Source organism: Argentina silus (assembly GCF_951799395.1).
Source record: "Argentina silus genome assembly, chromosome: 8".
Lineage (NCBI taxonomy): Eukaryota > Metazoa > Chordata > Actinopteri > Argentiniformes > Argentinidae > Argentina > Argentina silus.
Genome location: NC_139662.1, coordinates 11147172 through 11167171, shown reverse-complemented (window position 1 = coordinate 11167171; position 20000 = coordinate 11147172). Strand labels below are relative to the sequence as shown.

Genomic DNA, 20000 nt, shown 5'->3' with positions numbered 1-20000 from the left:
GGTCCCACCATCCAGATCGGGGAGCAGACAGTCATCACGGTGGACGCCAAGGCCGCTGGGAAGGGCAAGGTGACGTGCAGCGTGTGCACGCCGGACGGGGCAGAGCTTGACGTGGACGTGGTGGAGAACGAGGACGGAACCTTCGACATCTTCTACACGGCTCCGCAGCCCGGGGAGTACTGCATCTGTGTCCGCTTTGGAGGGGAACACATACCCAACAGTCCCTTCCAGGTCACGGTGAGTGGTGTACACACACACACACATATATACACACACATACACCAACACACACACACACACAGGTTTACACACACGTGTACACACACACACACACACACGTTGACACACATGTGTACACACACTCTTAGTCAGTCCAGCTCACACCAGAAACAACCACTAGACCCCCCCCCCCCCCCAGGCCTTTCATACCCTAGCCAACCTGAAGGGATTTGGTCGAGCAACGTGATGAAAATGACCCCTTATTGTCGTGATCAGACTACCTGGCCAACAGTTTCAGATGGACGTGAAGGACCTGGCCTCTGTAACCTAGAGTTATAGACCTAGAGAAGGCACCTGCTATCTCCCCCATTCATTGCATTTGTTTGACAGTTGAATGTGGACTACATGGCGCTCCCCATAGAATCCCAATTCATTGAGGGGAGTTTGCCCTCTAGTGTTTTATATCTCTATGGTTTAACACAAACCTCTGCTTTGTAATGCCCCCTCCTGCTGGCTCCTCTGGGTATTTCTCCAGAGGTGTGTGTGTGTGTGTGTGTGTGATTGGTCAAAGGTGGTGTGTGTGTGTGATGGTGTGAGTATACCGTGATTGGTTAATTCATTCATCTCCGGTCGCCTTATGGTCCCGCCCCCTCTCTCTCTACAGCTGCTTCCTGATTGGGACCCAGAGATGCCAGTTTAGTACTAGCCAGTGACACTAACCACTGTTATATCCTTCCCCCTCCTCCCCCCCTATGCCTCCCCCCCCCCCTCCCTCCCCCGTACCCCACCCCCCCCTCAGGCGCTGGAAGGAGCGCCTTCAGACCAGCTCCTGCAGCAGAGCCAGCTGCCCCAGTACTACGCTCAACAACCCTGGGTACTATACCTCCTCCCCATCCCTCTCTCCTCATCCCTCTCTCCTCATCCCTCTCTCCTCATCCCTCTCTCCTCATCCCTCTCTCCATCCCTCTCTCCTCATCCCTCTCTCCGTCCCTCTCTCCTCATCCCATCCCTCTCTCCTCATCCCATCCCTTTCTCTCCTCATCCCTTCCCTCTCTCCTCATCCCTCTCTCCTCGTCCCATCCCTCTCTCCTCATCCTTCTCTCCTCTTCCCTCTCTCCTCATCCCTTCCCCCTCTCCTCTTCCCTCTCTCCTCATCCCATCCCTCTCTCCTCATCCCATCCCTCTCTCTTCACCCCTCTCTCCCTCCTTTATAGTCCTCCTCTACCCCCTCTACTCGACTATCCTGGGTACTATCTCTCTCTTTTTCTCCATCTTCATCAAGCCCATCTCCCTCTCCCCTGTGTCACTGGTCTCTTCTGTGCCTCTCTCTGTCTCTCTCTCTCTCTCTCTCCGCAGGTCTCATGCAACTGAACTGGTCTCTCACTCCATCATCTCTCTCCATCCCACCCCCTCCATCTCTCTCTCTCTCTCACACACACACACACACAGACATACAAACAAACACACACACAGACATGCATGCATATACACACACGCACACATACACAGAGATAGATAGATAGATGGACAGAGACAGACCGATAGATACACACACACATACATGCTGCCTGTGCAACCTTCTGGTCTTATTGCCTGTAGGTCTACTCCTATATACACAGGAGGAAATGGCGGCCATTTTGAGAATCATCAATGTGGGCACAACAGCTGCTCCACATTCAACAAAATGGCTGCCGTGCAGCTGCTGCTGTGTGTGTGTGTGTGTGTGTGTGTGTGTGTGTGTGTGTTTGTGGTGTTTTTCCTTTCGTCTGTTTGGGGCTCGGTGGAGGCTAGCTGGCTGGTCATCTCATCCTCTAATTGTCTCCCTCCTCCCTGGCCCCGCCCTCTCTCTCTCTCTCTCTCTCACCCCCCCACCCCCCTCTCTCTCTCTGTGTCATGACATCATTTCTCTCTCGCAGTCTGTGTCGGTGGTCTCCTCCTCATCATCATCATCACCTTCATCGTTGTTGTCATCTTCATCCTGTTTTTGTGGTGTTTTGGACCCTATTACTACTACCTTCATTTCAGCGTTTCAACCTGTGTGTGTGTGTGTGTGTGTGTGTGTCATGCTTCGTTTTGTCTTGTTGACATGTGGAGTCATCCTCACCCCCACCCGCCCCATGTCCTCCTCACCCCCATTCAGTATTCCTCCCCCCCTGGACCCCTCTCTGAACTTTGCCCTCTGTCACCTAGGCGACAGACAGACCAATGGGGATGAACGGGCTGGACGTGGCTGGACTGAGACCGTTTGACTTGGTCATCCCCTTCACCATCCAGAAGGGAGAGATCACAGGTACACACACACACACACACACACACACTCAAACACACACATGCTCAAACACACACACACATGCACGTGCTCAAACACACACACACACACACACAGGGGGTGTGTCTGACTCTGAGCGTGACTCCTCCCCCAGGTGACGTTCGCATGCCGTCTGGCACGGTGGCGAAGCCTGACATCACAGACAACAAGGACGGTACCGTCACTGTTAAATACGCGCCCACAGAGGCAGGCCTGCACGAGATGGACATCAAATATGACGGCATCCACATCCCTGGTAGGAGAACACACACACGCACACACACACACTTCCAGAACTGATTCTACTCCTGTGATGGTTAGCAGTGTTGGTGATCACGTCTCGATGGGCTGACTCTGTCCCTTCTCTGTCTCTCCCTGGTTAACAGGGAGTCCTCTCCAGTTCTATGTGGACTATGTCAACAGCGGTAATGTAAGCGCCTACGGTCCTGGTCTCATCCACGGGACGGTCAACAAACCTGCAGTGTTCACCGTCAACACTAAAGACGCTGGTGAAGGTAGGACACACACACACATTGCCCACCTACTATTTGTATGGTACAAACACACACACACACATTGTACACCCACTATTTGTATAGTGCTGCTTCATTCTGTATTGCTGCTTCTATTTGTACACTATGAACACACCCACACACACACATGTTGTACACATACTATTTGTATGGTACACACACACACATATTGTACACATACTATTTGTATGGTACACACACACGCACACACACACACACACATTGTACACATACTATTTGTATGGTACACACACACACACATATTGTACACATACTATTTGTATGGTACACACACACACACACATATTGTACACATACTATTTGTATGGTATACACACATTGTACACATACTATTTGTATGGTACACACACACACACACACACACTCACTCTCTCTCTCTCTGTCTGATTGGTGTATATGTGGTTTGTCCAGGTGGTCTGTCCCTGGCGATCGAGGGTCCCTCTAAGGCAGACATCAGCTGTGTGGACAACCAGGATGGGACCTGCAGTGTGTCCTACCTGCCAGTCCTGCCTGGAGACTACAGCATCCTGGTCAAATACAACGACAAACACATCCCTGGCAGCCCCTTCTCCGCCAGGATCACAGGTAACACACACACACACACGTGTACACATATACACACACAGACATGCATACATGTGCACAGACATACACATACACACACACACGTGTACACATATACACAGACATGCATACACATGCGCACACACACACACAGACATGCATACACATGCGCACAAGCACATGTGCACAGACATACACACACACACACACCCTCTAACCCTGTCCCTCCTGTGTGTTCCCAGGTGATGACACACTGAGGATGTCCCATCTGAAGGTGGGCTCGGCCGCTGACATCCCATTGGACATCGGAGAGCTGGACCTCAGTCAGCTGACCGCCTCCCTGACCACACCCTCCGGACGCGAGGAGCCCTGCCTGCTCAAGCTGCTCCGCAACGGACACGTCGGTGTGTGTGTGTGTGTGTGTGTGTGTGTGTGTGTGTGTGTGTGTGTGTGTGTGTGTGTGTGTGTGTGTGTGTGTGTATATGTTCGGTCAAGTGTGGTTCTCTATCCTATGTTGCTCATTCTGCTATCCTACCTTGCTCTTAACGTGTGTGTGTGTGTGTGTGTGTCCCAGGCGTCTCATTTGTTCCTAAGGAGATCGGAGAACACCTGGTGAACATCAAGAAGAACGGCCGCCATATTCCCAGCAGTCCCATCTCTGTGATGATCAGCCAATCAGAGATCGGGGACGCCAGCCGTGTACGTGTGAGTGGACCGGGCCTGAGTGAGGCAAGAACCTTCGAACCCGCAGAGTTCATCATCGACACACGCGAAGCAGGTGTGTGGCGTGTGTGTGGCATGTGTTTTTGTGTGTGTGTGCGTGCAGGTGTTTCTCTGTGTCGTGTGTGTGACGTGTGTTTTTGTGTGTGTGTTAGAACGAGATAGATAACAGGTTGTGGGGGTTTGACCCTGTCCATTGAAGGCCCCAGTAATCCAACCGTGTGTGTGTGTGTGTGTGTGTGTAGGGTACGGTGGTCTCAGCCTCTCCATCGAGGGTCCCAGTAAGGTGGACATCAACACAGAGGACCAGGAGGATGGGACATGCAAGATCACCTACTGCCCCACGGAGCCAGGAAATTACATCATCAACATCAAGTTCGCCGACCAGCACGTGCCAGGTACCTCGACCAATCAGCTGTCTTCTCCTTTCCGAGGGAGCCAATCGGAATTGGCCTGTGGGACAGTGGCTAAAACTGCCCATTGGTAGAGAGATCCCTTCACACACAGGCTGGTATACTGATGTGTGTGTGTGTGTGCAGGGAGTGCGTTCACGGTGAAAGTGACAGGAGAGGGGAGGATGAAGGAGAGCATCACGAGGAAGAGGAGAGCGGCGTCCGTCGCCAACGTGGGCAGCCAGTGTGACCTCAGCCTCAAGATCCCAGGTGTGTGTGTGTGTGTGTGTTGTAAAGAAACGATCAGAATTTGGTTTTGGAAACGATGTGTGTCTTTATGTCCTTACTGTAGAGATCAGTATTGCTGCAATGGAGTTCACAATCCGGGAGCGTGTGTGTAATGTGTGTTTGGTGCATGCATGCATGCGTGTGTGTGTGTCCTTACTGTAGAGATCAGTATTGAGGTGTGTAATGTATTAACAATGTGTGTGTGTGTGTGTGTGTGTCTCTACAGAGATCAGCATGGCTGATATGACTGCTCAGGTGACGAGCCCGTCAGGCAAGATCCACAAGGCTGACATCATGGAGGGAGAGAACAACACCTACTGCATCCGCTTCGTTCCCACGGAGACGGGCGTGCACACGGTGTGTGTGAAGTACGCGGGCGTGCACGTGCCCGGCAGCCCCTTCCAGTTCACCGTGGGCCCACTGGGGGAGGGGGGCTCGCACAAGGTCCGGGCCGGGGGGCCAGGCCTGGAAAGAGCCGAGGCTGGAGTACCAGGTGTGTGTGTGTGTGTGTGTGTGAGCCGAGGTTGGAGTACTGTGTGTGTGTCATGCACTGACCCCTCTCTTCTGTGTAGCTGAATTCAGTATCTGGACGCGAGAGGCCGGCGCCGGGGGTCTCAGTATTGCGGTGGAGGGTCCCAGTAAAGCTGAGATCTCCTTCGAGGACCGCAAGGATGGATCCAGTGGAGTGTCTTACATTGTCCAGGAGCCCGGTGAGAGAGAGAGAGAGAGAGAGAGAGAGAGAGAGAGAGAGAGAGAGAGAGAGAGAGAGAGAGAGAGAGAGAGAGAGAGAGAGAGAGAGAGAGAGAGAGAGAGAGAGAGAGAGAGAGAGAGAGAGAGAGAGAGAGAGAGAGAGAGAGAGAGAGAGAGAGAGAGAGAGAGAGAGAGAGAGAGAGAGAGAGAGAGAGAGAGAGAGAGAGAGAGAGAGAGAGAGAGAGAGAGAGAGAGAGAGAGAGAGAGGGGGGGGTGACTGTGTCTCAAGAACAGCTTTTCTGATGGTTGTTTTTTTCTGATATTACCCTCTAGGAGTTTACAAGGTGTGTGTGTGCGTGCGCCTGCGTGTGCGCGCCTGTGTGTGCGCCTATGTGTGTGTGTGTGTGTGTGTGATTCTAACAGTGTGTGTGTTGTCCTGTAGGAGACTACGAGGTGTCGATCCGCTTCAACGAGGAGCACATCCCAGACAGCCCCTTCGTGGTGCCTGTGGCCTCGCCCTCCGACGACGCCCGCCGCCTCACTGTTGCCAGTCTTCAGGTGAGGCTCTGAGACACACACACACTTGTCCGCACACACCAGGCCAGACTACACTACCCACGATGCAGCAGCCGCAGCAGAAATAATGGGAGTACAGATGAGAGCCATTCAGGAAGAGAATCCTAGAAGTAAACTCCACTGGGGAGGGATGGAATGAGAGAGAGAGAGAGAGACAGAAAGAGAGAGACAGACAGACAGACGGAGAGACAGACAGACGGAGAGACAGACAGACGGAGAGAGAGACAGAGACAGACAGAGAGAGAGAGACAGACAGAGAGAGACACACACACACAGACACACAGACAGAGAGACAGACAGATTCTGCTAGTGGAAGAGCGAGGCTCAGAGCAGTCAGCGTTCCTCAGGTGAGCTGTATTGACAGCAGTGTACAGCAGTGGAGGCTGGTGGAGGTTTCTACCTCCCCTGGTACAGAGAGTGACCACTGTGTTTCTAGCCTTAACATCAGAGCAGTGTTACGTTGAGCAGAACTAAACACTAAACACTGTAGAGTTCTCAGGGATAGGTGAGGATGCCCAGTCAGTCAAGAGGCCAGAGGTTAGAGTTCAGGCGGGGTCGTGTGTAGGGTTGTGCTGCTGCTGTGTTGTTGGGCGGTGCAAAGGCTTCTGGGATACTAAAAGGGACTGTGTGTGTTTCTCGTGCCTCGTTCTAAAGGCTCCCAGCAGCCTCCCCCCCCCTCCCCCTCCCCTCCCCCTCTGTGAGGATCCCAAACCAGGTGCTAAAGGGTTAAAGAGGCTGGAACGGGCCCTCTATCTTCTCCCTGCATCTTCACATTCGTATACACACACACACACACTCTCTCTCTTTCTTCCTCTGTCTCAGACACATACACACACCCTTTCTATTTATCCCTCTGTCTCAAAGATACACACACACACACACACACTCTTTCTTTCTCCCTCTGTCTCAAATACACATACACACACACACACCCTTTCTCTTTATCCCTCTGTCTCAAAGACACACACACACACACACACACACACACACTCTTCTGTCCTGTTCTCTCTGGCCTTCCTCTTTAGCCCTGTTAGCGGCCTGCAGGTAAGGCAGACCTACTGAACCTGAATGTCTGACTGACTGTTGTGTGTTGAGTTGTGTTTTTGTTCTTGATGTTTTCAGTGGTGTGAGTTGTGTGGCAGGGGTTGGAGTGTGTCTTGTACTAGTGTGTCTGAGTGTGTGTGTTGTGTTTTGCACGTGTGTTGCTTCTTTCATTGGTGGGTTCAGCTGCCCTCTCCTTAAAGTACTAGTGTAAAGTGTTGTTGAGTATGTGTTTGTTGTGTACTAGTGTAAAGTTGTGTTGAGTGTGTGTTGCATACTAGTGTGTAGTGTTTTGTTGCGTGCAGTGTGTTATGTACTAGTGTGTACAGTCGTTGTGTGTGCGTGTTGTGTACTAGGGTGTACAGTCGTTGTGTTGAGTGTGTGTGTGTGTGTGTGTGTGTTGTGTACTAGTGTGTCGTGTGGTTAAGTGTGTGAGTCGTGTTGTTGAGCAGGAGTCGGGGCTGAAGGTGAACCAGCCTGCGTCGTTCGCCGTCAGCCTGAACGGAGCGAAGGGCGTGATCGACGCTAAGGTCCACAGCCCCTCCGGAGCCCTGGAGGAGTGCTGCGTCACCGAGATCGACCAAGGTAACCATGGAGACGCCATCCAGATTGCACGATGGCACGAAGATAATCTTAAGCCTATAGTGGTTCAGTCAGGACACTTGCGTATGTTTAATGAAAATGATAATACGTTTGGTTTGGCGTAATTGGGTGGCTCCGCTCTAATATAACTCTCCCCCCCCGCCTGAAGTTAAACAACATAAAATACAAAATTATAAGGCGGGGAGCCCATCCACTTTCAAACCCCCCTAGGTAGGTAAACACAGAAGGAACCTGCAGGTAGAAGCTGGGGCGGTGGGCGGGACGACCTGAAATGTAACTCTCCTAGCCAGTGGAGTGTAGCAACCCGCTCTTAAAGCCTGGTCCTGTGAACATGTGATGTGTTTGCTTCTTTCATTGGTCGGTTCAGCTATCCATCACCTAACGGCCAGCTGACCTTTCCTTTTAAAGTGCCCTGCCTGAACCTACGTAGACTTCAATGTATGGAGCAGGGATGATCTGAGTGCTATGGAGGTTTCAGGAAATGCACCTCTAATCAGTCCTGGACGTTGGTACATGGACGATAGATTTGATACGAGACATATTTGATGTTTTCTATGCTGGGGAAAGGGACACCATTTTGTCTCCACAACTATCGCTGGTTCCAGGAATACCATTCATTTAATTTCTTGTAGGAACATTTAGTTGAGTCACTTAAAAACCCCAAATCTCCCCTATCCTCCTCCTCCTCCTCCTCCTCCTCCATAGATAAATATGCTGTGAGGTTCATCCCCAGAGAGAACGGCCTGTATCTGATCGACGTCAAGTTCAACGGGAGCCACATTCCCGGGAGTCCCTTCAAGATCCGCGTGGGCGATGCAGGCCAGGCGGGGGACCCTGGCATGGTGTCAGCCTACGGACCGGGCCTGGAGGGGGGCACCACAGGTACTGGAGCCTACTCTACTCCTCCAACCAAACGACACATACATACATACATACATACATACATACATACATACATACATACATACATACATACATACATACATACATTCATTCATTCATTCATGCACTCCAATGAACATCGGTCTTAGCTTCGTAGCATAATATGGTTGTGTGTTACAGTCGTGTGTTACAGTTCAGTGGTGAACTCTTTTCCACTCTCTCTCTCTCTCTCTCTCTCCTCATCGCCCTCTTCCTCCCTCCAACCAAATGTCATTCATTCATTCATTCATTCATGCACTCCAATGAACATCGGTCTTAGCAACGTAGCATGATAGTCATGTGTTGTATTGCAGTTCAGCTGTGAACTCTCTCTCCTCATCTCCCTCCCTCCCTCCCTCTAGGCACGGCCTGTGAGTTTGTAGTGAACACCAGCAACGCCGGGCCCGGTGCCCTGGCCGTGACCATAGACGGGCCGTCCAAGGTGAAGATGGACTGTGTGGAGTGCTCCGAGGGCTACAGGGTCACCTACACGCCCATGGCCCCCGGCAACTATCTCATCTCCATCAAGTACGGAGGACCGTATCACATCTCCGGCAGCCCCTTCAAGGCCAAGATCACAGGTGAGAGACCCCAAACCTTCTTTACTTAACTACTGACGCACGTTCTCGGTCGGTCGTTCGGTCTGTCTGTCGGTCTGTATCTCTTATTCTCTGTGTGTGTCTCTCTCTCTCTCACTCACACACACACACACACACACACACACACTTTCTAACCAACCCCCCCCCCCCGTGTTCCTTCTCCCAGGCTCCAAGCTGGTGTCCAGCCACAGTATGCATGAGACGTCCTCTGTCCTGGTGGATCCGGTGACCCGCAGCATCAGCAGCTCCCAGCAGGGGGCGCCCAGCCAGTCAGACGCCAGCCGCGTTGCAGCCAAGGGCCTGGGCCTAACGAAGGGCTTCCTCGGACAGAAGAACAACTTCAGCGTCGACTGCAGCAAAGCAGGTGTGTGTGTGTGTGGTTGTGGTGCGTGTGTCATATTAGTGAGGTGTGTGTGTGTGTGTGTGTCATGGTAGTGAGTGTGTGTTAAGGCTCAGTAGCGGGTGTGTGTATGACGCTGTGCTCTCTTGTCTGCAGGGCGTAACATGCTCCTGGTCGGCGTCGACGGTCCCAAGATTCCGTGTGAGGAAGTTCTAGTGAAGCACCTTGGCAACCGCCTGTACAATGTCAGTTACCAGCTCAAAGAGAAGGGGGAGTACATCCTGGTTGTCAAGTGGGGAGACGAACACATCCCAGGCAGCCCTTACCATATTACTGTGTAAACCAATCAGAACCCCCCCCCCCCAATCCCATCACATCACTGTTAAACTTTAACCAATCAAAAACCCTAGCTGTCTAATCTAACCAACCAGAACAATCCCAGTCCCTTAACTCTCTCATCCTCCAACAAATCACAACACTTCAAACGAATCCCCGCACTCCTGTCACCGATATCCCAAAGATGAATGCATAAACACTGAAAATTCCTCTCTTCATCACTCTCTCCATTTCTCTCTCCATCCCCCCCCCCCCCCCCCCCCCCCCCCATCATATTCATCAGTAGACATAGAGAGGGGAACGATGCACCTTTTATTACTGTAAACTAGCTATCATGCCTTTTGGTTTTTGCCTTCCAGCATGGGTTAGCCTAGCCTAGCCTAGCCAAGCCTAGCCTAGCCTAGCCTAGTGCAGAGCGATAGAGATTAGCCTAGAGTAGTAAGATAGATGTTAGCCTAGAAGCCTTGCCCCCCCCCCCCCCCACCCCCACCCCCAATGTGTGTGTGTTCATAATTCTCTCTTCATAACACATTTGTTTAGCTGCTACTAGTGTGGCCTGGTATTGGGCACTGCTGTTCTTAACCATAACCATGGCTTAAAGTGAGTTTAGAGTAGAGGATAGTTAGTTAGTTAGTTAGTTAGTTAGTTAGTTAGTTACACCTGAGTAGAAGGTTATTAACAGGGTAGGTTGTTAGTGGTGGTGGTAGTAGTAGTAGTAACACACTCACAGTGGAGTTCCCGTCCTTTCATAGCGCACTTCACACACTCACACACTCTAACAATGTGTCTGGTCTGTGTGTTCCATGTGTGTTCCAAGTGTGTACGCAGCACTGACATCAGAGGAGTCTCACACTCAGAGTGATACATGGCTGCTGCTCCCACAACAAATAACTGCATGAACAAAAAGGAAAAAGATATGTAATACGCCAACTTTGAATATGAATAATTATAAGAACATGAATTAATACTAGTATTAAGTGAATAAAGGGAACATTTCTAAGAGTTGAGCTGGATGGAAAGCTAGAGAAGATGTCTGTTATGACGAGATATCTGCGCTTACAGAATGACCAAAAAGAGGATAAATGATGCTTTGTGTTTCTGCTAAATGTCTTAAACTCCCCTCACCCCCTCCCCAGCCTCTTCGCTCTCTGGCTTTGTGTACTCAGTATTTCAATAAATAAATAAAAACAAGAAACTTCTCTTTGAAAAGAAAAATGCTTTTAAAAGTGTTTGTAAGACTTACAGTATTTTGATACACAATAAAGTTGTCTAAGTATTTTTTCTGTCAATCTGAAGATAATTGTCTTTTTGTGTGTCTTTCTGTCTTGTGCCATCGACTGGTTGTTGAACACACACACACACACACATTCACACACACACACACACACACTCACTCACTCACTCACTCCAGAAAGACCACAGATGGCGGTTGATTAATTAAAGATCCACTAAAGTGACTTTGATTTCCATATCAAATCATTTCTGGGTAAATGTTGTTACATGCTTTAATTGTTTATAATTAAAATGCTAAAAAAAAGAAGTAGCTTTTTTTGCCCATCACAATTTCTCAAGCCAGCACACGACAGGATTGATTGGGCGTGGTCCTTGCATTTTTGATTGACAATTCGCGTTTTTGACAGTGTCTGGTGAGCCTTCTCATCATTGGTTCAATGTTTTTTTCACCTGGCTGTAATGTTGACCAATTTGTTAGCAGCCTGCAGTGTCTTATGTGATTTTTGTTGCATTTCTGTTTGCAGTTGGATGCTATTACACTGTTAGCTTTGTAAAATTGTTCGCAACTCTTATACTCGCTCAAACAACAAGATAACTTCAGCTCCACCAAGTTCTTACCTTTGTCTTCTGAACGGTCTTGCTGTATTTTACCACAACATTCAAAACGTCCAGTTTCATCTAGTCTCGGCTGTTATCTGTACCTGCTAGTGCTGGCTAAAATGGGAATCGGTTCATTCAACGTGTTCCTATCCAGTGTCAGTATTTATTTATTCCTTCCTTCACCGGACCAACGCCCAGTCTCAAGAAAAACGGAGGGCAATGCTCATATTAGGACTGATCCCCATATTAGGAGTTACTGCATTACTACCACCAGAAGACTGCCATACTTTAATTGAAAGTTGAATACGAGAGAGAAATAGAAATAGAGGAGGAGGGTGGGGGGGGGTAGAAAGCCAGCAGATGCTCAATCAATCACATCATGAAATGGAGTGAATATCGACACAGATAAATCTTTGCTGCTCGGTCAACTGCCGAACGACAGAACGATCCACAATGTAGGCTATTCTATTGTTTAATAGAGTGATGAGATCGTCTGTCTGCTGTAGGACTAGACTGATCAAGGAGTTTAAATAGGTGTGATCAGGGTTTTAGGGGTTGTGGGCGGGGTGGGGTGCCCTACCTGAATCAAAGGGCGTGTGCACGGCGTCGTGATGTAGTCCAGATGTGGATGTGAAACGACACGCCCACACCGGGGCGAGCAACGGCAGTGGAAAAAACGAAATTCGAAACTGTTCAGCTTTACTAAGGTGAGTGATCATTTGTCTTTATCACTGAACCAAACTTCACTTGGACTACAGTGGTGTGTAGCCAGGTCACGTATAGACGTTGTTTATGTTGTCCGTTTTTTTTTTATCGCTGCTTTGTAAACTCGATGTATATATATATAGTCGGAGTACGCGTTCACATTCCAGTTGGCCAAAACATGGATGGAGCTGTTCACTTTACTTTCTACTGTTGAACGTAGTTTGAGGAACTGGATATTCCCGGAAATATATATTTTAAAAATGGTTCTGTGTCCTCCGCAATACAAAAACAAGCTTATACTACTACATTTAAAGTTATCCCTACTGTCAAATGTGATGTCAGGACATCCGTATTCATTGTGTTCTCTCTTTTCATTTTTCTGTGTGCTGCTTAGGTTCTGCTTAGGTTCTGCTTAGGTTCCTATGCATGATATTTCCAAAACTAAGTTGCCTTGTCCCAAAACTGCATTTTGAGTCAACATAAACAATTGCATAAATGACATTATCAGTGCAGATGAAGAGCTGAACAAATCCATCCAGATGATGTTGTCACCTATAGGTACTACATTACTATACCTACTCTACCTCTCTTTATCTCCCCTCTGTGTGTGTGTGTGTGTGTGTGTGTGTGTGTGTGTGTGTGTGTGTGTGTGTGTGTCTGTGTGTCTGTGTGTCTGTGTGTGTGTGTGGTCCTCCAGCTTTGTCATGTCTCTGAGTGAGAAGACTGATCAGGAGATCATCCAGCTGCTGAAAGAGTACGGCATCAAACATGGACCCATAGTAGGTATGACACACACACACACACACACACACACACACACACACACACACACACACACACACACACTGCATTGGAGTGCAGCTTTTTGTTAATGGCAGAGCTTCAGAACTGGTGTGTTGTGTACTACTGATTCTGTTTGGAGATACTAAGCGAAGGTGTGTGTGTGTGTGTGTGTGTGTGTGTGTGTGTGTGTGTGTGTGTGTGTGTGTGTGTGTGTGCATGCTAGACTCCACTCGTGGCCTGTATGAAAGGAAACTGAAAGACGCCATGTCCAAAGGTGCGAAGACGTCCTCCTCATCTGACAAGACCTTCTACAGAGAGGAAGGTAACACCGACTGAACCGAAGTACAGTCAATCAATCAAACTTTATTTGTATAGCACATTTCACACACAACACTGTAACACCATGCCCTCTACCGTTCACCACATGGTCTGAAGATCAGTTTTTGCTCGCCACGAACCGCCTTGTTGCCGATGTGTCAATATTTGCTCCGAAATCACGACTGTACATTTACACAAGCGCTTTTTTCTTGTTCTCGGAGCCGAACAATTTCCTAGTGCAGTAATACACATAGAACATTGCTGACATCTATTTGGATGTTTTAAGTTGGATCAGTGGTGTTGTCAGTTAAAGGGTTTATTTTAAACCTAGTAATCACTCCCCACCAGACCAGCCTCCCTCCACTCTCCAGTCACACAGACAGTGACAACTCTTCTGTCTCACTCATGCCTCACAGTGGCCACTCTTTGAAACTACACATTAGAATAGTTATATTATACACATTTGTTGTTCGTACCTACCAGTTAGCTGTGTTGTTTCTGTTGCAGAGGAGGAGGTGACGTATGTTCACTATCTCAGTCCGGTGAGTTCAGAGTTCAATCTTTCTGTCTGTCTGTCTGTCTGTCTGTCTGTCTGTCTGTCTGTCTGTCTGTCTGTCTGTCTGTCTGTCTGCCTGCCTGCCTGCCTGTTTGTCTGCCTGCCTGCCTGTCTGCCTGTCTGTGTCTGTCTGCCTGCCTGCCTGTTTGTCTGCCTGTCTGTCTGTGAGCACACCGTTCTACCTGTCTGTTTTAGTCAATCTAAGAAGGCCAGGTGGGCTGAACATGTATTAACATGTGCAATTAGAAAATGTACTAAACCACATGTAAGTTGAGGTTCCACCACATTTGGAAAGGAAAATGGCTCCAGTACGCCTGCAGCAGAACAGAGTGTCTCCATCCCCACAACCTCTTCTGACTGAAGGGTTCCTCTCTCCTGAGTGGGATTGTTTTACATGAATGAAAGAGCACCCATTAACTGCCTCCTGTGTCTGTTCCTGCAGGTGACGAGTGAGGCATATGGAGATGTGTGAGTCATGGGTTTTGATCAAAAGAATTGAAGAATAAACAATAATTTCTGAAAAATCATGTTTAAAAACACAACATTGATGATCATAAGTATTGTGTGTATGTGTGTGTGTGTGTGTTCCAGCTGCAGGCGGAGGGGCAGCAATGAACGAGTTCACGATGAGGATGAGGATGAGGATGAGGATGAGGACTATGACACAGAGTGAGTCTACCATTTCACCTCTGATCCACCCACTGTGTATGTGTGTGTGTGTGTGTGTGTGTGCGCGTGTGTGTGTGTGTTTGAGTGTGCATGTGTGTAGCTCCTCTTCTGATTCTCCATTCTCTGCTCCCATAGGCCCCGCCTCCACAGCACAGAGGCTACCTATCAAAGTGTTGCACGTTCTAAAGAGCCAATCCCAAAGCCCAGTGGGGGCATGTCCAAGTGTATACAACTACTGCTATTGGCTGTGCTGGCTGGGTTCCTGTACTTTGTCTACCTCGGCATGGAGCCCAAGACTGAAAACCCTTTCAGCGAGCATCTCAATCCATGAACACACACACACACACAGACACACACGCACACGCGCACACGCACGCACACACACACACACACACACACACACACACACATTGTCTTGTGTGTGACGTTGGCAGGGAAATAACCATTGTGATCCTCTTCATCTCCACTGGGACTTCTCTGGTGTCAATGAGATTGAAATGTTGTTGTGTGTCACGTGAAGATCAATGCCAACGTATGTACTGTACTACCAAATGTCACCTACCAAATGTGTGAATTCACTGAGAAAAAAAACGGTTTACTTCCAAGGTGCCATATGACCAAAGGTGACCGAAATAAAACTTGAATACACACCCAGTGTTGTTACTGATGTGGATAAGTATGTTTAAAAATACTTTCGCCCTTGTTTGGAATCCACTGATGAGGCAGCTGCTCTCTGCACCAGGTTACCAATTATTCTTCCGTATGACCCTTTATTAACAGAGACGCAGGGAAACGGGGTCAGTCTAGCAGAGAGAATGGAGGTCAGTCTGTCTTACTAACGGAAAGCTACAGCGAGAAGTTTCTGGCAACAGGAAGGGAGAGGTTATCAGAGGAAGCAGGGGACAAGATAGAGGAAGAGTGTTCTTTATAAATTAGGACAGAGGGAGTACTTGGACAGAAGGGAGAAGTGAGAAGAACTTTATACTCTCTAGGCACACAAGAGCACACACACACACACACACACACACACACACGTTTGATTGATTGTATGTCACAAATTGTTTCAAGCCCGCTCCAGTGAGGAACTTAGTAAATTGTTTCAGATAAATTATTTTATTTGGTAACAACAGCTTAAAGTTTCCCATTCATGTACACAACGACAACATTTATTTATTAATACACAGGACAAGATGTTATAATCCCTTGTGCCATGATCCAAGGTAAAACAGATGTAGAAGGCCAAATCAAACCAACAAAGCGAGTGATATATCCACCATTCGATGCAACACCATAGCAAACATCAGGCTACGCCGTCATAGGTCTACGGAGTCATTCCTCAGGTGGTACCATTCACCGGTTACCTACTCTAGCCAACTGAGGTAAGCAGCATGTCATTGGGGTTATCAAGTGGGCACCTTCTGTCACCGGTGTTTCGTTAAGTTAGGCCCACGACACCTCGAGAAGGCTTAACTGTGTAGTCCAGCGTCCTGGAAACACCCCCCTCAACACCACTACCTCAATACTATCTTTAACTTAAACCCTACAACCAACCTATCAGCCTACCCACCCCATCAGTGTGTGTGTGTGATGCCCTATCTAGGGTAAATGTTTTCTGTAAGGTAAGGGAACGGTGTATGTGGGGGCCTAAATAGTGTGTGCATGTGTTTATGTTTATGTCTTTATATAAGTGTAGATGCAGGGATTCAAACCCTAATTTAGGGTAGAGGGAAGGGTTAGAGGTGGGGAAGCCCCCGGGTGGATACGGTCCCGGATTAGGGAAAGGAGGGGTGAGTGTGCCCTTTATTTATGTTGTGGGGGAATGTTTGTGTCCCTCATTAATATAGCCAAACAATGCCAAGCTATGCTACCTCATGCTCTAGTCAAGTCGCTGTTGCATCTTACCTTTAACGGGAACCCCAGCTACTGATCTTCCGCCTCAGCCACAGCCACTGGCTAGCGCTCTCCGCTGCTACCGACATATTCTTTATCGCCAGTTTCAATTCTCGTCCGCGAATACCCAGCTCCGTTAGCAGTGCATAGGTTGTCTTGGCCACAAATCCTCGACAACCAATTTCCACTGGGCGAACAAAAGCGGTCCACCCACGCTGTGTCGCGTCTGCCGCTAATTCTGCATATTTAGCTTTCTTTCGTTCATAAGCCTCGTCAACCCGGTCTTCCCAAGGGACCGTGAGTTCGATAATATAAACTAGCTTCTGTGCTTCAGACCACAGCAGCATGTCTGGCCGCAAATTAGTGCTAGCAATTTCAGCCGGTACGATTAGCTGTTCAATTAAATCTACCTTTAACTTCCAATCTGCGCCAGTTCGCAACTGTCCCTGCGCGCAGCTGCGCCCTGGCCTCCTTACGCCAGTCTCTCCCTCTCTTATAAATGCAATGTCTTTCCGCTGGCCACTACTAGCTAGCGAGTTTACTTCTAGCCGTTTTCCCTCAACTGCAGCAGCTAAACATTTCAACACTTGATTGTGACGCCACGTGTATCGCCCTTGAGAAAGACTGATTCTACACCCAGTCATTATATGCCTAAGTGTGCATACGCTGGAACATAACGGGCAGGCAGCATCCTCACCCAACCATTGATTAAGATTTTGGGGAGATGGCAGTACGTCATAAGTAGCCCCTACGATAAATTTAATTCTGCTTGCCTCCATGCTCCACAAATCCTTCCACTTCAAGCTTCTCTTCACTACACTCTCCCAGTTTACCCACTGGCCTTGTTTTGCCTGTGCCACCGCCCTTGTACATCTTATCATCTCCTCCTGTCTGTGTATTTCTTCCACTACCAGTTTCCTCCTTTCTACTGCTGTTGCCTTACTCCACACAGGTTTTCCTGCACACAGCCCTAGACCTCCACGTCCATGCTGAACCTGCCCAATGATATCCCTATGGCTAAGGGCTGCCTGTGCCTGTTGCACTGCCTCTTTAGGCTTCCACTTCCTTCCAGTTTTAACTATGGGCGCTGCACTTCTAACAACTGGGTCCTTTGACTGGGTTAGAGTCATTTCCAGTCTAGCCTTGGCACATTTAAATTCCTCTGTCAGACTAGAAATCGGCAGCTCTAGCATGCCCTTTCCATACAGGGCCACACTGGTCAGACAGCGCGGGGCTCCAAGCCACTTTCTAATATTAGAGTTAATCAACCTTTCCATTTTTTCAACCTTCGATATGGGAACCTCGTAAACTGTCAGTGGCCACATCAGCCGAGGCAACAATCCAAACTGTAGGCACCACAACTTTAGCTTGCCTGGGAGCCCTGACTTATCTATACCTTTGATGCCTTGAATCATCTCCTGCCTCAACTCCTCACATTGACTCTTGTCATTGAGGCTTGCGTCATACCATCTTCCTAAGCTTTTAACCGGTTTCTCTAACACTGTTGGAACCACTTCCCCACCAATGAAAAACTTTTTATCAGCTATCTTCCCTTTGACAATGGAGATACTCCTAGACTTGCTTGGCTTCACTTTCATCCTAGCCCATTCTAGGTTGCTATTTAGTTTATCCAGTAGCCTCCTAGTACAAGGGGCTGTTGATGTCATAGTTGTCATGTCATCCATGTAAGCCCTGATTGGTGGGAGGCGCAGCCCTCCCTGCAACCTTTCCCCACCCACTACCCATTTCGAGGCTCTGATTATGACTTCCATTGCCATGGTAAAGGCCAAAGGGGAAATTGTACAGCCTGCCATAATGCCTATCTCTAGCTGTTGCCAAGCTGTAGTGTACTCTGCTGTAGTAAAACAGAGTTGAATGTCACAAAAGTAAGCTTTAACTAACCTCTTTATACTGTCTGGCACTTTAAAAAAGTCAAACGCCTCCCATAACAGACTATGCGGTACTGACCCAAAAGCATTCGCCAGATCCAAAAATACCACATGAAGGTCTTTCTTCTCATGTCTAGCTGTCTGAATTTGATTCCAAATCATGCTGGTGTGTTCCAAGCACCCGGAGAAGCCTGGAATTCCAGCCTTTTGCACCGTAGTGTCAATTAAGCTATTCTTTACTAAGTAACTAGACAACCTCTGTGCCACCACACTAAAGAAAACCTTCCCTTCCACATTAAGAAGGCTTATAGGCCTAAACTGACTAATGTCTACAGAGTCTCTTTCTTTGGGAATAAAAATTCCCCCTGCTCTACGCCATGCCCTAGGAATAACCTGTTTCTTCCAGACTACCTTCATCAATGTCCATAAGAACCTCAGCACATCTGGCGCACTCTTGTACAGCCTGTAAGGGACTCCATTGGGCCCTGGGGCTGAAGACGCCCTAGCCCGCCTTACTATCTCTTGTACCTCTTTCCACCTAGGTGGGCTATCGTCACACTGACTGGTTATCTCTCCAATAGGTGGAATGTCAGGGGGGAGGGGTAGCTGTCTAGACCTTTCTCTGTCTCTATGCACTTCCTCCAGATGTCCCTCAAGCTCCTGTTTTGGAGCCCTAAGGCTACCATTTTTCCCCTTACTAAATAACGATTTCACAAATCTAAATGGATCTTTGTAAAATGCTGTTCTAGCTCGCTCTCTCTTTTTCCTGTTTTTCCTAATGCTCTCTGCTCTTCTTAACACTGCCAGTCTCTCCTTCACATCTACCTGCAGCCTATTTAACCCTTCCTTCTCAGCCTCTGTAGCTTTCCTCCACTGTTTCCTGAGCTGTCTTCTCTCCCTGATAAGTCTATCCATTTCCTGTTGGCGCCTAGATTTAATTACCTCAGTACCTGTCTTCTTCTTTTTCTCGGACACGCCAAATCTTTCTGCTCCATAATCATAGATAATATCGCCCATTTTCTCCAGTTTACTCTCGGCAGTACCTTTCAACTTGTCTAAAATCCTACTCAAGTCACTATTGATACCTTCCCATACCCTGTTTTCTGAAGCCCCTGGCCATTTAACTCTCGGCTTCTGGGCACTAATCTTTTCCCTTTTGGGCTGGCTGGTCTCTCTGTCTTCTTCAGTGCTAGGACCTACTTCAGG

At 48.5% G+C, this 20000-nt stretch overlaps 3 protein-coding genes across 7 annotated transcripts in view; 2 read left to right on the top strand and 1 right to left on the bottom strand.

Annotated features, from left to right (window-relative positions):
• The window catches only part of flna (filamin A, alpha (actin binding protein 280)), a 41444-nt gene extending 30004 nt beyond the window's left edge, over positions 1–11440 (top strand). For 2 of the 4 annotated variants that reach the window (XM_083675020.1, XM_083675019.1), the window contains 18 exons: positions 1–237; positions 1019–1093; positions 2410–2509; positions 2643–2783; positions 2914–3042; positions 3493–3666; positions 3888–4049; positions 4220–4423; positions 4611–4763; positions 4905–5027; positions 5272–5538; positions 5618–5755; positions 6178–6293; positions 7805–7937; positions 8661–8837; positions 9239–9457; positions 9642–9839; positions 9972–11440. The exon at positions 1–237 is cut by the window's left edge and continues 11 nt beyond it. In XM_083675020.1, the coding sequence (XP_083531146.1) occupies positions 1–237; positions 1019–1093; positions 2410–2509; positions 2643–2783; positions 2914–3042; positions 3493–3666; positions 3888–4049; positions 4220–4423; positions 4611–4763; positions 4905–5027; positions 5272–5538; positions 5618–5755; positions 6178–6293; positions 7805–7937; positions 8661–8837; positions 9239–9457; positions 9642–9839; positions 9972–10156 (2931 nt within the window). In that variant the 3' untranslated portion in view covers positions 10157–11440. The remainder of the gene's footprint in view (positions 238–1018; positions 1094–2409; positions 2510–2642; positions 2784–2913; positions 3043–3492; positions 3667–3887; positions 4050–4219; positions 4424–4610; positions 4764–4904; positions 5028–5271; positions 5539–5617; positions 5756–6177; positions 6294–7804; positions 7938–8660; positions 8838–9238; positions 9458–9641; positions 9840–9971) is intronic. The other 2 variants (XM_083675022.1, XM_083675021.1) reach the window with 1 other exon arrangement.
• Positions 11441–12639: 1199 nt separating this feature from the next.
• On the top strand, positions 12640–15653 carry emd (emerin). 2 transcript variants are annotated; one of them, XM_083675897.1, is made up of 7 exons: positions 12640–12691; positions 13387–13472; positions 13696–13794; positions 14298–14332; positions 14789–14814; positions 14938–15015; positions 15151–15653. In XM_083675897.1, exons 2-7 carry the CDS (start codon positions 13394–13396, stop codon positions 15344–15346), a joined length of 513 nt encoding a protein of 170 aa, XP_083532023.1. In that variant the 5' UTR covers positions 12640–12691; positions 13387–13393; the 3' UTR covers positions 15347–15653. The 2 variants fall into 2 exon arrangements, with proteins under 2 accessions (XP_083532023.1, XP_083532024.1); XM_083675898.1 differs by lacking the exon at positions 12640–12691 and having other exon boundaries at positions 13385–13468.
• Positions 15654–19589: 3936 nt separating this feature from the next.
• LOC310807797 (ninjurin-1) overlaps positions 19590–20000 on the bottom strand; it is a 4542-nt gene continuing 4131 nt past the window's right edge. The window contains exon 4 of the mRNA XM_083674400.1: positions 19590–20000. This exon is cut by the window's right edge and continues 957 nt beyond it. The gene's annotated coding sequence lies outside the window, so the exon portion shown is untranslated.

Excerpts from the sequence above, each read along its gene's own strand:
- emd (XM_083675897.1), top strand. The coding sequence starts at position 13,394 with ATGTCTCTGAGTGAGAAGACTGATCAGGAGATCATCCAGCTGCTGAAA. Across the intron at positions 13,473-13,695 it reads CAAACATGGACCCATAGTAG|ACTCCACTCGTGGCCTGTAT; the intron begins GTATGACACACA and ends TGTGCATGCTAG. Across the intron at positions 14,815-14,937 it reads AGTGAGGCATATGGAGATGT|CTGCAGGCGGAGGGGCAGCA; the intron begins GTGAGTCATGGG and ends TGTGTGTTCCAG.